This window comes from Falco rusticolus, chromosome 4, assembly GCF_015220075.1.
Source record: "Falco rusticolus isolate bFalRus1 chromosome 4, bFalRus1.pri, whole genome shotgun sequence".
Classification (NCBI taxonomy): Eukaryota; Metazoa; Chordata; class Aves; order Falconiformes; family Falconidae; genus Falco; species Falco rusticolus.
In genome coordinates this window covers 47439604-47454895 of record NC_051190.1, presented here as the reverse complement: position 1 = coordinate 47454895, position 15292 = coordinate 47439604, and the positions used below count along the sequence as shown (strand labels likewise).

At 56.0% G+C, this 15292-nt stretch overlaps 1 protein-coding gene across 2 annotated transcripts; it reads left to right on the top strand.

Annotated features, from left to right (window-relative positions):
* Positions 1–4857: 4857 nt before the first annotated feature.
* Positions 4858–13812, top strand: LOC119146628 (AN1-type zinc finger protein 5-like). Of its 2 annotated transcripts, XM_037384600.1 has the most exons (7): positions 4858–4921; positions 5330–5684; positions 6798–6971; positions 8434–8527; positions 9260–9378; positions 11053–11166; positions 13023–13812. In XM_037384600.1, the coding sequence occupies exons 3-7, from the start codon at positions 6821–6823 to the stop codon at positions 13169–13171; spliced, it is 627 nt and encodes a 208-aa protein (XP_037240497.1). In that variant the 5' UTR covers positions 4858–4921; positions 5330–5684; positions 6798–6820; the 3' UTR covers positions 13172–13812. The 2 variants fall into 2 exon arrangements, with proteins under 2 accessions (XP_037240497.1, XP_037240498.1); XM_037384601.1 differs by lacking the exons at positions 4858–4921; positions 5330–5684 and adding an exon at positions 7456–7588 and having other exon boundaries at positions 6862–6971.
* Positions 13813–15292: the final 1480 nt, after the last annotated feature.

Genomic DNA, 15292 nt, shown 5'->3' with positions numbered 1-15292 from the left:
AAGGGGCGATGCTCAGCGGTGAGAGCCAGCCCGGGGCTCCTGAGCCACGGGAGGACGGCGGGCTGGATAAGGAACACAGGGGTCCTGCCATTGTCTGCCTCTGTGGTTTTCTGTTGGATCTCCATCCCAGGGGATATGACCGGAGCCCAGCCACTCACCTCCCTGCCCCATGGCTCTGGGAGCATCTCCTGGGGAACACTGCTGGACAGTGGGCAGGCAGCCTCCAGGGACAGGGCTGCTGGGCTGGGAGGGGGCCAGTTTGGGGTCTCGCTCAACCAGGGATCCATCCTGGCTTTGCGTTTGTCTCTGGGAATGGAGGCGTCTGATCCTCCTGATGCTGGAAACCACAAGCAAAGCTCTGGCCACATCTCCAGGCCCACGCTGCAGGTATTGCCATGAATAATCCACGTCACCCCACAGGGCCATGGCACATGTTTTGAGCTGGGGGTCTGGTCTGTGCTGGCATCTTTGATGCTCCCAAACAGTGCCCGCCAGTGATGGGGTGTAAATGGTGTAATTCAGAGCTTGCAAGAGCATAAGAAACCAAGTACCCGTAGGGCAAGCATCCAGCTGGCAGCTTGGGAGAGCCCTGGGGTGTGGTGGGGTTGGAGCCAGCCCCTGCGTGTTGGGGCAGTGAGGAGAGAAAACATTTTACAGAGGACCATGAGGATGAGAAACAGGCCAAGTTCCCTCGTCTTCAGCTTCTCTTCGGGCGAGAGCCCTGGGCAGTGCTTTGCCAGCGTCCCCAGAGCCCTCCACCTTCGCTGGGCTCAGTGAGAGCCAGATGGAGGCACATCTTGGCTGCACAGAGAAACGGGGCAGTGAAGCAGGCTGGGGAGATTAACTCTGCGGGGAAAACAAGCTCAAGCAGATGCTGCTGAGCCGAGGACGTTTGTGCGGCTGCGCGTGTGTGTTTGCATGCACACGCATGTGCTACGGGCGTACACAGGCACGCGTGTGCAGATGTTAAGTACCTGCGTGCATGCAGATGTGTGTGTTCAACCAAGCTGATGAACCAGTGTCTCGCCTCGGAGGGGCAGGCAGAGTATTGGAAATGTGTCCTCATCCTTTAATTGCACTGCTTTGATAACAGTAATAATTGGCTAGAAATCGATATGGTTTTTTGCTCCTGTTTCTCCCATCCTGCCTCACCCAGCCCTCCCCACCCCGGAGGCCTCGCTGCCTTTAGTGGGGTGACATTTAAATGCTCTGCCATGGCCATTAGATAACACAGGCAGAGAAGATGCTCAGGAGAGGGCCGCTGCAGCCAGGCAGCGGGCAGAGGTGGAGGCAGCTGCTCTCTCTGCTGCCACAGCTCAAGGTCAGATGGAGACGATGCTCTAGCTGCGTGGAGTGACAGCGGTGGGTGACCACAGTGGCTCTGGGGACAAGGGGAGAGTGGAGCAAGGAAGGGACAAACGCAGGCTGCCTCAGCCAGGAGCTCCCTCCGGCTTTGGCTCTGAAAATTGTGCCAGAGCATCCCAGGAAAATGGGTATTAATAGCCCTGCTGCCCAGCCTGCCCTGCTCCCCATGCTGCGCCCCCTGCCCCATGCCCCTGTCTCCCAGCACCCTGTCCCCCACTCCTGCCCCACCACGCCGTTCGCAGGTGGGATGTCAGAGCCTGAAGTCAGGCAGCTCCTGGTCTCCTTGCAGCCTCCCTGGCAGAGCATCCCTGTGCTTCACCTGCCCAGAGGGGTCTGCGGGGGGCTCTGCCCCCTGAAAAGCCACCCCCTCACCCCCCCCGAGCTCTGTAAAGCCAAAGGACCTGGGGAGCAGGATGGCAGCGCTGGAGGGTGCATGGAGACCCCCTCCCCCGGGGGCCAGGGGCACGCCGGGCTGGTGCTGGTGGCTTCAGAGCCCCTGGCTGGCATTACCCGAGGGACCATCGCTAGCCAGGTGGGGCTCCAGTGCCAGAGAGGGACCCCCTCTAGCAGGGCTGGCGGTGGGCGGGGAGTGCCCGGGAGGGTGAAGGGTGCGTGGGTGCCACCTCTCCCTGGGTGCGGTGCCACCTTTCCGCGGGACCCTGGTGCCACCTGGTGGCCAAGCGGCCGTGGCCAGGGCCCGGGGCGTGTGGTTCTCACCGCTGCTGGCCCACGGCAACCGTGCGGCTGCCGGGGCCTGGGGGGCTCGGGGGGCTGGGGGTGCTCGGGGGGGCCGGGATGCTCGGCGGCCGGGGGTGCTCAGGGGCCGGGGATGCTCGGGGGGCGGGGGGTGCTCGGGGGGCCGGGGATGCTCAGAGGCTGGGGATGCTCAGGACCCAGGGATGCTCGTGGGGCTGGGGATGCTCAGGGGCTGGGGATGCTCGGGGGGTTGAGGATGCTCAGGAGCCAGGGATGCTCAGGGGCCACCCACCCAGCCACTCAGCTGAGTTCATTTCCCACACCAGCCAGTGCAAATAAACTGCACCAAAAGCTCCTTTTGCACGGCCAGAACTGGCCCCCAGGGCCCTCTGAGAGCAGAGCCCTGGCTGCACGTTGGCCACAAACCAAAGGCAAGCAGAAGCCCCTGCCCGGGGATCTGGGCCAATGCACAAAGTTTTTCGTAGCCCCCACAGCCAGCAAGACAGTGGGAAACACCCGAGCAGAGCTTGGTGGTGGCTTCTCAGGGTTTTTTCCCCAAGCCCCAGCACAGCTGGGCAACAGGCACCATCTCCTGCAGCGATCCCGGGCACCCAACAAGCACGGTTTGCGGGAGCAGTGGGAAGGCCAGGACCCCGGGCACGGGGGCTTGGAGGCGAATCAGCCCCATGACAAGCTGGGTCACCAACCAAAGCTCTGATAAAAAAAAACCAACAAATATCACCCAGGGCTTAGGGAAGAGCAGCAAGAACAGTTTGTAGCCGGGAATCCCTTCTAGCTGGAGACTCAGAGCATCCCACCCTCCTTTTCCATGTGGGATGGCAGCAGTGCCCCATCCCTGTGGGGTCAGCAGTGATGCCCGTGGGTCTTGGGGCTGCAGGGAAGCTGCCTGGGGTGAGGCAGAGGGTGAGTATGTGCTCACATCGATGAATTCCATACTGCAGAAATACACGAGGGGCACCCCCAGCTGCCAGCTCACCTATTCATGAGGTAAGGCCCCAGCCCTGAGAGCTGGGGGTGGGGGGTATTCCCAGCCCCTCTCCTATAGCTGGGGTAGAGCCAGCTGCCTCCTGGCCCCTATAGTTTGGGTGGGGGAGAAGTGTTGCCCCCGCTTCTCCCACAGTGGCTATAGATGGGGACATCCCCAGTGCTCTGCCCTATAGCTGGGGTCCAGCCGATGTCTCAGCCCCTATAGCTGGGGAGGAAGGTCCTGGCTCCCTCCTTATAGTCAAGGAATATGTGTCCCAGCCTCTATAGCTTGGGGAATAGGGGGGTCACTCCCGCTTCCTATAGCCTGGGTCTGACTGTATCCCAGGCCCTACAGTGGATCCTCCCCTCTGTAGTGGAGTCTGGCTGTGTCCCACCCCTTATACCCACAGGGGGGTCCCAGCCCCTTCAGCTAGCCGGGGTACAGCTATACCCCAGCCCCTATGCCCACAGGGGGGTCACAGCCCCCTCCCCAATAGCAGGGACACAGCTATAGCCCAGCCCCTCTAGCAGAGGCACACCTATACCCCAGTGCCTGTAGCTGAGGGTTCACGCTCCCTCCCCTATAGCCAGGGCACAGCTATACCCCAGCCACTATAGCTGAGGGTTCACAGATCTTTCCCCTATAGATTTGGCACAGCTATACCCCAGCCCCTATAGCCGGGCACACTATAACCCAGCCCCTATAGCCAGGTACAGCTATACCCCAGCCTCTATAGCTGAGGGTTCACAGCCCCCTCCCCTATAGCTGGGGCACAGCTATACCCCAGCCCCTATAGCTGGGCACACTATACACCAGCCCCTATAGCCATGCACGCCACAGCCCAGCCCCTATATCCGGCCACACCAGTACCCCGGCCCCTATAGCCAGGCACACAGGTACCACGGCACCTATAGCGAGGCACACTATAACCCAGCCCCTATAGCCAGGCACACAGGTACCCCGGCCCCTATAGCCGGGCACACTATAACCCAGCCCCTATAGCCGGGCACACCGGTACCCCGGCCCCTATAGCTGGGCACATCGGTACCCTGGCCCCTATAGCCGGGCACACAGGGACCTCGGCCCCTATAGCCGGGCACACTATAATCCAGCCCCTATAGCCGGGCACACAGGTACCCCAGTCCCTATAGCCGGGCACACCGGTACCCCGGCCCCTATAGCCGGGCACACCGGTACCCTGGCCCCTATAGCTGGGCACACCGGGACCCCGGCCCCTATAGCCAGGCACACTATAATCCAGCCCCTATAGCCGGGCACACAGGTACCCCAGCTGCTATAGCCGGGCACACTATAACCCAACCCCTATAGCTGGGCACACCGGGACCCCGGCCCCTATAGCCAGGCACACTATAATCCAGCCCCTATAGCCGGGCACACAGGTACCCCAGCTGCTATAGCCGGGCACACTATAACCCAACCCCTATAGCTGGGCACACCGGGACCCCGGCCCCTATAGCCAGGCACACAGGCACCCCAGCCCCTATATCCGGGCACACTATAACCCAGCCCCTATAGCCGGGCACACCGGGACCCCGGCCCCTATAGCCGGGCACACAGGTACCCCGGCTCCTATATCCGGGCACACTATACCCGAGCCCCTCCAGCCGAGCACACAGGTACCCCACCTCCTCCATCCGGGCCCGCGCCCCCCGGCCCGCTGCCGCCCCCCCGGCCCCCGCTGCAGTGGCGGCCCCGTCCCGCCCGGGCCGGGCCCTCCCCGGGGGAGGGCGCTCGGGGGCCGCGGTCCCGCCGGCAGCGCCCGCCATGTTTCCCGGCAGCCCGCCCTGCCCGCCGCCCGCCTGAGCCTCCCGGCGGCCGGCCCGGCCCGGCGGCTGCCCGCCTCCGCCGCCGGTGAGTGGGGCCCGGCGCGGCCCAGCGGCGCGGCCCGGCCCGGCCCGGCCCGGCCCTGCCCGCCGCCGCGCAGGCCGCAAAGCCTCGGCCTCGATTTCCACGGCGGGCGGGGAGCGGGGCGCGGGGCCCGGCCACGCTGTGAGCGGGGCTGGGGGGGGAGGTGTGCACGGGGAGATGTGCCCCCCGGGGCAAGGCCGGGCGGCTCGGCCGGGGGATGGCGGCGTGGGCGTGAGTGGGTTGCCCGGCTCGGGGGGCAGGGGCAGGGCTGCGGGGGGAGCGGTGCGGGGCCCCCGCCGTTCATTTCAGCGGGTTCTGCGGCCAGGCCGTGCGCTCAGCCGGCGGGGGCCGAACCCTCGGGGAGGGCAGAACTCGCCCGAAGTCGCAGCGGCCGTCGCCTTCTCTCTCCAGGGACACCCAACGTCCGAAGGAACTGCTGAACACTTGGTGTGCGGCAGGCCGGTGGCCTCGGCCGGGATCCCGCCTGCCAGGCACGCTCGGGGCGGCGGGGACGGAGAGGCCAGTTTGGGCAGGGACGGACGGCTGCCCGGGTGCTGTGAAGAACGAACGCCTGCCCTGGTGCTGGGACGCACACCTGCCCTGGTGCTCGGACAAACAAACGCCTGCCCTGGTGCTGGGAGCACTGGCCTGAGCTCTGCCAGGGGAGCCACGAGTGCAGAGCGGAACCTCCTGTCACCTGGTTGAGGACAAGGAGGAATAAACCAGAGCTGATCTACTTCCATCCCGTAGGAGTGCCCCTAGGAGGGTAATTATTTCATGTTCCTATTGGTTTAGTTCCTTGGTGGAGCAAGTTTTGTAGGAGAGTGGAAGAAGTGGCAGTTAGCTGTGAAGTGGTGGGTGCTTTGTGCACCCCACAAAGGGGATGGATGGGTGCTGGGGACTCCCAGCAGCAACACCACGTCTTTGCACCCAAGCTGGAGCCACCTGGACCTGCCATGGTCCCACAGATGCCCTCTCCCCTTGTCTTCTGTCCAAGCTGGACTGGTGGCAGCCACATTGTTTGCACATGTCTGAACGGGTGTCTGTTGTTGCTGGGATTGCTTATGGTTCTCATTTGAAGGAGTGCGGTGCAGTTTGGCCGTGTAAATGCTGAACCGTGCGTGGCTGGAAGGGGACAGTTCCTGGGTTTGGAGGTAACTGCGTGTGGTCCAAAGAGAAATTATTAAGATTAATTTTAAAAGTGGGTTTCACTATGTCTGCTGTTTCCCCCCGGGAAGGTGTTCTAGAATCACATCTTACTGCTGGAAAGAAACCTTATTTCTAGCCTAACAGTGCTAATGTTCCCCTTATCTGCCAGCATATGTCGGGAAATACATGAGTATGTCAAAACCAAGAGGCAATGCATTCTTTTTGCATTGCTTGCATCAGCTTCCTGAGAACTAAGAAACTAAAAGAGGCTTGAAATGAAAACAAATGCCATTAAGTGCAAAATGTTAACTTGCTGGCCATTTGAGTGGCATTCTTTGTTTCAGTGTTTGCAGCAGTCATTAGTCCCGCTACAATGGCACTTCTTGTTACCATGGGAGAGTGGATGTTCAGGCCTTGTGTGCTTGTCTTTCCCGGGAGTTCAGGGAGCCTCGTGGTATGAGGAGGGAGTACCAGGAGCTGGTTCCTGTTGGCTTTTCAGACTGGCTGTGGGTAGCTGAGCTCCGGATGGCTCCAGGCCCCAGGCCCTGGATCCTGTAGCCACTTACGAGCCCTGGCTATCCTGTGCTGAAGGGACTTGGATTGCATTGTTTTGCACGTGCAGGAACTGGACTCTCTCGGGATCCTTTGGGCTCCTTCCTGATCAGCTGCAGTGCACAATGAACGAGTGCTCCAGCCCTAACAGCTGTCTCATTTTTATTCCTGTTCGTAGCTTGTCGCCTTGGAGGAGAGAGGATGGCTCAGGAGACAAACCAAACCCAGGTGCCTCTGTTGTGTACCACAGGCTGTGGGTTTTATGGCAGCCCCCGGACCAACGGGATGTGCTCCGTTTGCTATAAGGAGTTTCTACAGAGACAGCAGAGCAGTGACCGGATAAGCCCCCCAGGTAGAGGATTTTTGTCTGAGAAACGTGTCTTAAATGGGTGTCTGGATGCAAACTGTGTTAAGCAGCTGGGATGGAGCATGGTACTGGTACTGGCACTGGCTGCCAGCAGACATACTCCCTCCCAGAAAACTCGTCTCTTCCTTTTCGTGTAGAGCCAAGGCTCTAAATCAAAGACTTGAGCCTTTGAGCACTTCTGTTGCCTGTAAGGGATTCAGTTGTTTTCTTCCCAGTCCCAGCTGTTTGTGAAGCCACATCCCAGTCAGCACCTTCTGGTAAACTGTAAAACTTCACTGGCGCTAGCAATGGCCCAGATTTTTAGCTATTACCTGCTCCCTGAGCTGTGTGCTGGCTGCTGGGAACCACAACAGATCCCTGAAATCAAATTTTAGCTGGGAAGAATTTGGCCTTTTGAGTTTGTATAAGTTCCTTATCTAAACAGCATTGACAATCAAAACCAATGACATAAAATGTTTATTTCTTGCAGCTAAACATAGCTGACATATCACTGAGCTGCGAGGCAGCTTGGTGCACGGAAAGGATGCTCTTTCCATCATTAGCAGGATTTTCTTTTGCTGAGAGTTTGTGCAGATGCCCCATGTACCGACTTTGCAATATCGGTGAGAAACACCTTCTAGTGATCTTCTGCAGTTTTGTTCCTGAATGGAAGAATGGCTTTCCTTGAATGACGCCCCCAAAATATATATTGGGAATAGAGCTCTTCCTCACAAAGGGGTTTTCTAAAGACCCTGACTTAGATCCTCAGCGGACTTAAACCCAACATGTTTCTGTTGAAGCCAGTTCCTTTCAGCAGATGAGGATCTCGTTCTTGGACCTTGGAGAAGTTGCAAAGTAATGTTGAGTCAAGGTTTATGGGTAACTGCAGTACTTTCATTTATCCTGATAGGAGAATATTTATGCTGATGTGGAGTTTGCTTTGCAGTGCTGAGGAGGAGAAGGGGAATCAAAGAATGACGGAGGTGTCGTGGGTGACTGAAGTCAGATTTTACCAGATATTAAAAAAACCCACATAATGGAAGGTATTCAGCACCTAACTCCTGCAAATAAACCCTCATCCCTCAAAAGGGAGCTCGCAGATCCTGAGAAGCTGAACACGTCTCCATAAATGAGGCCTGCAGTTCTCAGGAAGACGAGCAGCTGATTTCAGATGGATGATCCTGATACAAGGACTCATTCCTGATCTAATGTAAGAGTAGTTGTGCTGGGTCATGATGCAGTCTATCCAGCCCTGATGTGTTATCCCCCCAGAGACCTATGCACAAATTCAGAGGGGAGAGTATAGGAATAGGGGATCTGGGAGTGATCCCAACAGGGGTGCGCTCTCCCGGCTCCTGGTAGGGAGCCTGCTGAAAGTGCTCATCCTGCTTTCTCTTTGGCCATCAAGCACTCAAGGAACTTGCTGATATTTTTAAGAGTTTACCAAGACTGTTATCTTGTTTCCTAGCACCCAGTGGTCCCAACAGCAGCCCCATGGCTTCAGATTCAATTGCAGGGCAGCGTGCAGAGGGAGACTCCACACCTGAGGATGCAAAAGCCAGGTAGGGGCATAGTCTGGAGGGGGTGGATCTACAGCCATGCCAAAAAGCCGCTTTGAGATGAGGGGTAGGCTCTCATCCTTTGTAAGGCTAAGGGGAGATGTAAAGTGGGCTGGATCAAACACTGTTCATCGTAACCCTGGTTTATTTGGAAGATTCTCAATCAGTCGATGTCCCTGATGATGATGACTGATGATAGACCTGATGCTCTATGATGCATAGAGCCAGGTACCAGAGGGTTGGTAGTAAAGTAAAATCTGTAGTAATATAAGTGGCATCCTGGTTCTCTTGGAACCGGTGCACCTTGTCTGTCACTAGCTGTGTCAAACTGTTTGGTTTCAACTCAGTTGGAAGCTGCGACAGAAGGATTAGGGACCGGAGTCGCGTTTGATAGGAAGGAGCATAGTACTGCATTGAGCTCTACCATTGCATTACAGTCCTGACTTATAACTCTGTTTCCCTGTCCCTGGGCTTGTTTGGATGGGCTGTTGCCTTGGCTTTGAGATATAACTGGGTAGAAAAGGAAACTGAGGTCATCACAGATTCGTTTGTGACTCTGAAGAACTTTGATCCCAAATCTTGAGGGAAATTGGCCTGCTGTATTCCTGAGCTACCTCTGAGTATAATCAAATTAAATTTATGGGATGAAGGTCTCCCCCACATCACTGTTCAGCAAAAGAAAATACTTATGTTTGCTCTATGGCTGATTTGTTTGTTTGTTGCAAATGATCCCAGTGCTCAGACTCCTGTGACCCATCAGATGACGGCCATGAGCATATCCAGAGAAGAAAACAGCAGTGAGACAGAAGAGTTCATTAAGACAGAAGAAGCCTCATCAGCATCTTCCTCGTCAGGTAGACTGATTGGTTTGGCCTTTGCACAAGTCTGAATGACACCAATCTCACAAGTCGGTTTGAGCAGCAAGTTCAATACTGACCACTAACTGCAGGGGACAGTTGTTACCTCCCAGCAGTAAAGGTACACCAAGCAAGAGAGCTAAGGAGAGAACCGTTTGTTTGTTAGTGAAACAGGGAGAGGAGGAAATGCTCTGCCTGAGGGCAGGCCAATAGTGATTGCTTTGTGGGCTGAGGGCTGAGTAGCTGCCAGCCCTCACTTGCTGTCAGGAGGATAATCTTCCATGACGCCTATCCTAGTGAATGGCAGAAAGCCCGGAGCGTCCCGCAGCCTGCTGCACAGCTGTTGTTAGCTACAGTTCCCTGCCATCTCTCAAGGGAGGAAAGGAGACGGATCCAATATAGTCTTGGGAGAGGGGAGTCGTGTTTGTGGCGGTGCCCAGGGGCAGCTGTTGGCCGATTGTTGTTGTCCTGTGTGATGGGAGGTGTATCTGCCCCTCAGAGGGGAGTGTTAGCGCTGTTGCTTTGTTCACGAAGTGGGTACCCTGAAGTGATGGAGGAGCATGGGTCTCATTGCCCAGTGGGGTACATCCTCCAGTTGATGAGTTACAGGGTGAGCTGTTGGGTTGCAGCAGAGCCATAACCCAGGAACACTGCACTGGAGACACCCTCCATTAGCTGACAGTTTGCTTGCACTGAAAACTAACCCCCACCCCAAGAATTGTTGGTTGCTAAAAAACAGGCTGTAGTCACCACACATGACGGTGCATTTTAGATTTGGTAATCCCTTGCCTGCAAGCCCAGGAGACAATTTACAACGATGAGAGACTGTTAGGTGAAAGAGAGACTCGGAAGAGGCTGCCCCTTTCTTCCAATTGTGTGATTTTTAGAAAGTTGTTTTGGGTCAGATCCACAAAGCTAGCTCTGCCTCTTGATTGTTTATCTCCTTAGCCTGATTTTCAGAGCAGCGTGCACTGCAGGTGTGTATCTGCTAGTAGTTAGTGCTCCTCCCTCCTGTTGACTTCTCTAACCTGCTTAGGTACTGTAGGAAATCCTGCTAAGCATGAGTGACCTTTAACAATCTGGCTTTCAGAGCTCAGTTTTCCTTTTGGTAGATTAGAGGCAGTGATGAGTATCTGTGTAAAGCATTCTGAGACCTACATATGAGGAACACTTATGTAAGAGTCAGCAAAAATAATTACTAGCACTTACAAGGGGTTAACTGTTTTTTTTCCCCGCAAAGATTAACTCTAGGCTCAGCTGCCGCAGTTGAGTTACTCTGCATCAGCTGAGCTGTAATAACTATCCAGATACATGCTTAACCTATGGCAAGCACCAGGTAATTCTACTTAGTATTACTTTTTCTCAGCAGGAGCTAAATGGCATCATGTTACCTTACATATGCCTTGGTTAAACTGTAATATCTCCTTGATGTTTCTGAGCCTTGGACTTAAGGAATTTGAAAGAGAGAGAAAATGTGAGGTTGTGTGACCTGTATGTCTCTGTGGAACAAGGCAGATCTCACAGTTTGGGGTATGTCGGCCAGGGAAACATGCACACAGAGGTGTCTGGCACAGACCCAGAATCAGTAGGGCCTCAAGCAGCTCCTGTAATAAAACAAATGTGTTGCTTGGTTTATCAGGAAGGGTAGCAAACCTCTTGCCTCTGTTTCAGGTACCCTGCTTGAAGTATCCCAGAACACCACAGCTGAGGATAAGACGGCTTCAGAAAAACCGAAACAGAAGAAGAATCGCTGCTTCACTTGCCGGAAGAAGATAGGGCTAACCGGTAAGACCCTGGCTGTGGGAGAACTTGCCTTGGGCCTTAGTAGCCTGGTTTCGTAGCCCTGCGAACAGACCTGCTTGTGCTATGGTACCTCCTGGGTTCAGAGGGTTGATGTGGGTCGGTGGCTGGAGGTACCCCTCCATAAAGCACGTTACATCCCCAAGATGTGGTGCTGCAGGGGCGGTGGGAGCGGAGCTCTGAGCTGCGAACAGTGCTGTTTGAGGCAGTAGCCCGGGGAACCTGCCGCTCACTGTCAGGGTCCCTGCCAGCCCTTGGATGCAGGATTGCGGAACTGGATGGAGCCAGTGCCTCTTGGGTTATTTCTGCTGCTTGGTAAAACCTGCTTGTAGAAGCAAAGGCAGCGCTCACTGTGGATCTATTTCTGCTCCTATTCAAGTCAGCAGTAAAGCTTTCATAATAGTGACACGAACGGAGTTAGATCCAAAATCCCAGTTAGACCTGAAAATCCCACTCCAAGACTCATCCCATTTGTTAATGCTCCTTGACTTCCCCGGTTAGCTTCCTGAGAGGAGGCTGGCTTTCAGTGTTCAGCCTGTAAAGCTGAAGAGAGAGGTGCTGAGATGGTGTCAGGTGACTGGTAGCAATGGGAAAACTGCCCCTGGAAAGCGAAGCAATTACCTTGGCTGCGGTTTGTTAATAAAAACATCGTTCTCCTAAATTGACTCTGGTATTTAGTGTTTCCCTGGAAAAAGTGAACTCTAGAGCCATGTGGGTCATGCTGTTTTAGTGGAGCACTCGGCTCTGCAGCCTCCTCGGTGCGTTCAGCAGTGGGGGACCGCACACGCATTTCTGGTTTCGGTGGTGTAAGCTGCTTTGGCAGGGTCTGGCCTGGGAGCTTTGCCCAGCACCTGGCACTGTGGAGCCCAAGCTTGCTTGCAGATTTGAGGGTGCTGTCCTAGAGTACATGCGGGTTTATAAGCCTGGAACCGGGCAGGGTCCTCTGTGCCCAACCTTCAGATCTGCAAGGAGGATTGTTTTCCTGGATGAGTGTTTCCCTAAGAGCTTCAAACAGTGAGAAGTTTCCTCTCCTTTAGGAACCAATGTGCAGAGAACTCCTGTGAATTCTGGGCATTTAGGATGAGTTTTCTCAAATAGGAGTAAACTGGCACCTCGTAGCAATGGGTTTGTGGTCTTCACAGCCTGTGTTGGAAAGATGTGAAAGGAAACGGTGTGATTCACAGCCAGCGCGATGGGGAGCTGATCTGCTCTCCTGCAGCAAACCCCCTCCCTGCCTCAGTTTCCCAGTGTGCTGTGATAACAGTAGCACATCTGAACGGCATTGTCTCTGAGTGAAGTGACTAAACTATGAATTTTGAAGCCTAAATAGCTCAAAAGTAATCCTAACGAGGTAAAGGTTTTGCTACTTGCCGGCTTATTGATGGTCAGTCCGCAAGTGCTGTTGCATAATGCCTGGGGAGCCAGGCTGGCTTGGAGGGCTCAGCTCCAGCTCAGGCAGCCTGCTCGCTGCCTGGGGAGCCTCGTCTGGATTAGCAATCTGGCACTCTGCAGTCCCTGGCATGTCCCTTGTCCCCAGGGACCACAGAGAGCAGCTGCTCTGGGAGCGCTTCCCACCTCTGTGACAGCTGGGGCTGCCCAGACCACGCGTGCGCTCATGGGAGCTGCTAAGCCAGAGGAAAGCAAAGAGCCACCCGTGATCTTCTGCCACGCTGAGAGTCCCTTTTGCCTGTCGGGGACAGTGGCCCCCCTCCCTTGTCTGACCCTCTTTCTGCATTAGTGGAGTTTCCTGGCCTGGCAGGAAAGAGCAGGGCCCCTGCTGCCTTCCTGTCCAGCTGGATGGGACTAATGCAGCTTTGTCTCTCTGCTCTTCCTCCATTCAGGCTTTGACTGCCGCTGTGGGAACCTGTTCTGTGCCATTCACCGGTACTCTGACATGCATTCCTGCCCCTACGACTACAAGGCAGAAGCCGCTGAGAAGATCCGTAAGGAGAACCCCATCGTTATTGCTGAGAAGATCCAGAAGTTGTGAAGGGGGCTGAGCAGCTCGAACTGCAGCCAGGTGGCCTGATGCTCCTCTCCTTCCTCCCAGCCTTTCTCCTCTTCCTCCCAGCCCCATCGGTGGTGCGATGGGAACGCCAGCAGCACACATGAACCAGCACCTGGACATGGGGACTCCTTGCAACTCTTTGGCAGACAGTTGACATTCCTTCTTTCCCTTCCTCCTGTCTGACAGCCACAGCTGAGCTGATCCATCCTTGACCAAGCTTCCCAAAGAAAAAGGGACCATCCTGCCCCGCAGCTCCAGTGCTAAAACCTTCGGACTTGTTTTCTGCTGGGGCAGTTTGTGCGGCAGCGGGGCTCTGCTGGGCAGCCTTTCCCTTCAGCCAGTAGCTGAGTCCTGTGAACACACGGGACTCACAGCTGGACCCCACAAGCAGCCACTGGACTTTGTTCCCTCTGCCCCACCATCTCTTTGTGGCGGATATAACCCAGGGAGCTGGGGAATCCTGGCAGCAAGGCTGCCTTCTGCTCCTTGAGAGGTGTTTCTTTAGTTTTAACACCCCAAATACCCTTCCCCTTCCTTTCAGACACTGTTGTTGAAGCACTGAGGTGGTTAAGCAGCAGAGTACTGGCACAGTAAAGTTATTTTGTGGCTTGAAGCAACATAGACACACTCCAGCCGCAGATCAAGACCTTTAGGAAAGTACTGCTCGCTGCTTCATGCCTCTTGCCGCAGGCAGGGAGTGAGACAGCCTGCTCACTCTGAGTCCAGGGCTGTGGCTGGGCTGCGGGACACCCTTGCACCAGCCTCCCGTGCTTCAACGTGCCCTGAATAACCGCTGGCTGCTTCCCAAGCGAGGTTTGTTGCAACACAGCAGTGCCTGCGCCTCTCCTCTCCCCTCTGCTCCCTGCCTTCTGCCTTACACAGTTCTTTCTCATCAGGGTTGTGCACACAGTTCAAACCGCCCAACCGCCACTTCCTTTCCTGTCCCTGCATGCAGGCGGATGGCGGGGACCCTTCCTCCCCTGTGGGCCGTGCTGGTGTTCAGTGAAAGCCTTTCTCCCCTGTGAGCATGTTGGCTTGGGAAGCCCACCCAAATGCCTGGCTGTCCCACCTCACTGCTTGTCCTTGTGGGATGAGAGGTAGGGCCAGATCCCCAGGAGATGCTCCAAAAGCCAGACAGAGGGATCTGGGGAAAGGCACACGGAGGGCTGCAGGGCATGTGAAATGTCAAGAGGAGGGACCCGGGGTGCCCAGAAGCACGAGGTGGGGGCTTTCAGAGAAGCCCATGGAGAACCCTGGGGAGCCGGGAAAAGACTTGGAGAGCTCTGGGTCTGCTGAGACTTATGAAGAGTTCTTGGTGCTGGAAGACTCGGGGAAGGCTCCAGGGTGCAAGGGAAAGGAAATGGAGAGCTTTGGGGTGCAGTGAACATGCTCAGAGGACTCGAGCACCCCAAAAGGCATCTGGAAGGCTCTGGGGTGGGGGGAAAGCCAAATGCCAGGCTTGATAGCACTCCAGGAAAGACATGTGGAGGGCTCTGGGGCTGTTGGAAAGGAAAACTTGGAGCTTGAGCACACAGCGCAAGGCAGGCGGCAGCTCCTGAGGGGTACCGAAGGCCACTTGCACCACACAGGGTCTGTGACTGCCCTGGAGGGGCTTTCCTCCCTGGAAACACCAGGAGCGGGGCTGTGGCCGCAGGGCTCGCAGTCTCACAAGCAGAGAAACCCCAATGAGTCCCAGGGGAAAAGCAACAGCCTCTGGCCCACTTCTGGCCGTCCCATGCTTTGGAAGTGTTTCCCTCAGTGGTGGCTCGTACAAGAGAGCGGAGCTGCAGGGGCTGAACCGGCAGCCTGGGGAAATCACGGCAGCTCCTTCCAAGGGCCAGTTCCCTCCCCTGCTTGTGGCAGTTCTGCCACAGTGATTGCAGTGGGGTCATTCCAAAGGTTTCCTTTTTCCCATCTGATTTCAGCCAAAGTGGTGTGTGCCCTGCGGCACTTGCCATCATACGGCGTTACTGGGAAGATTCAGACCTCCAAAACCAATGCAAATCCCCTGCTGGCGTGGAGCGGAGGCGAAGCTGGCTCTTGCCAGCCTTTTCCTCAGGTTTTTGCTTCTGGGGCATATTGGTGTCACGTCTGGAGCACGCG

What these genes read in the sequence shown, in the direction of transcription:
- LOC119146628 (XM_037384600.1), top strand. Translation starts at nt 6,821, where the DNA reads ATGGCTCAGGAGACAAACCAAACCCAGGTGCCTCTGTTGTGTACCACA. An exon ending in ATCAGCATCTTCCTCGTCAG is followed by an intron (nt 9,379 to 11,052) that starts GTAGACTGATTG and finishes CCTCTGTTTCAG; the next exon opens with GTACCCTGCTTGAAGTATCC. An exon ending in GAAGAAGATAGGGCTAACCG is followed by an intron (nt 11,167 to 13,022) that starts GTAAGACCCTGG and finishes TCCTCCATTCAG; the next exon opens with GCTTTGACTGCCGCTGTGGG.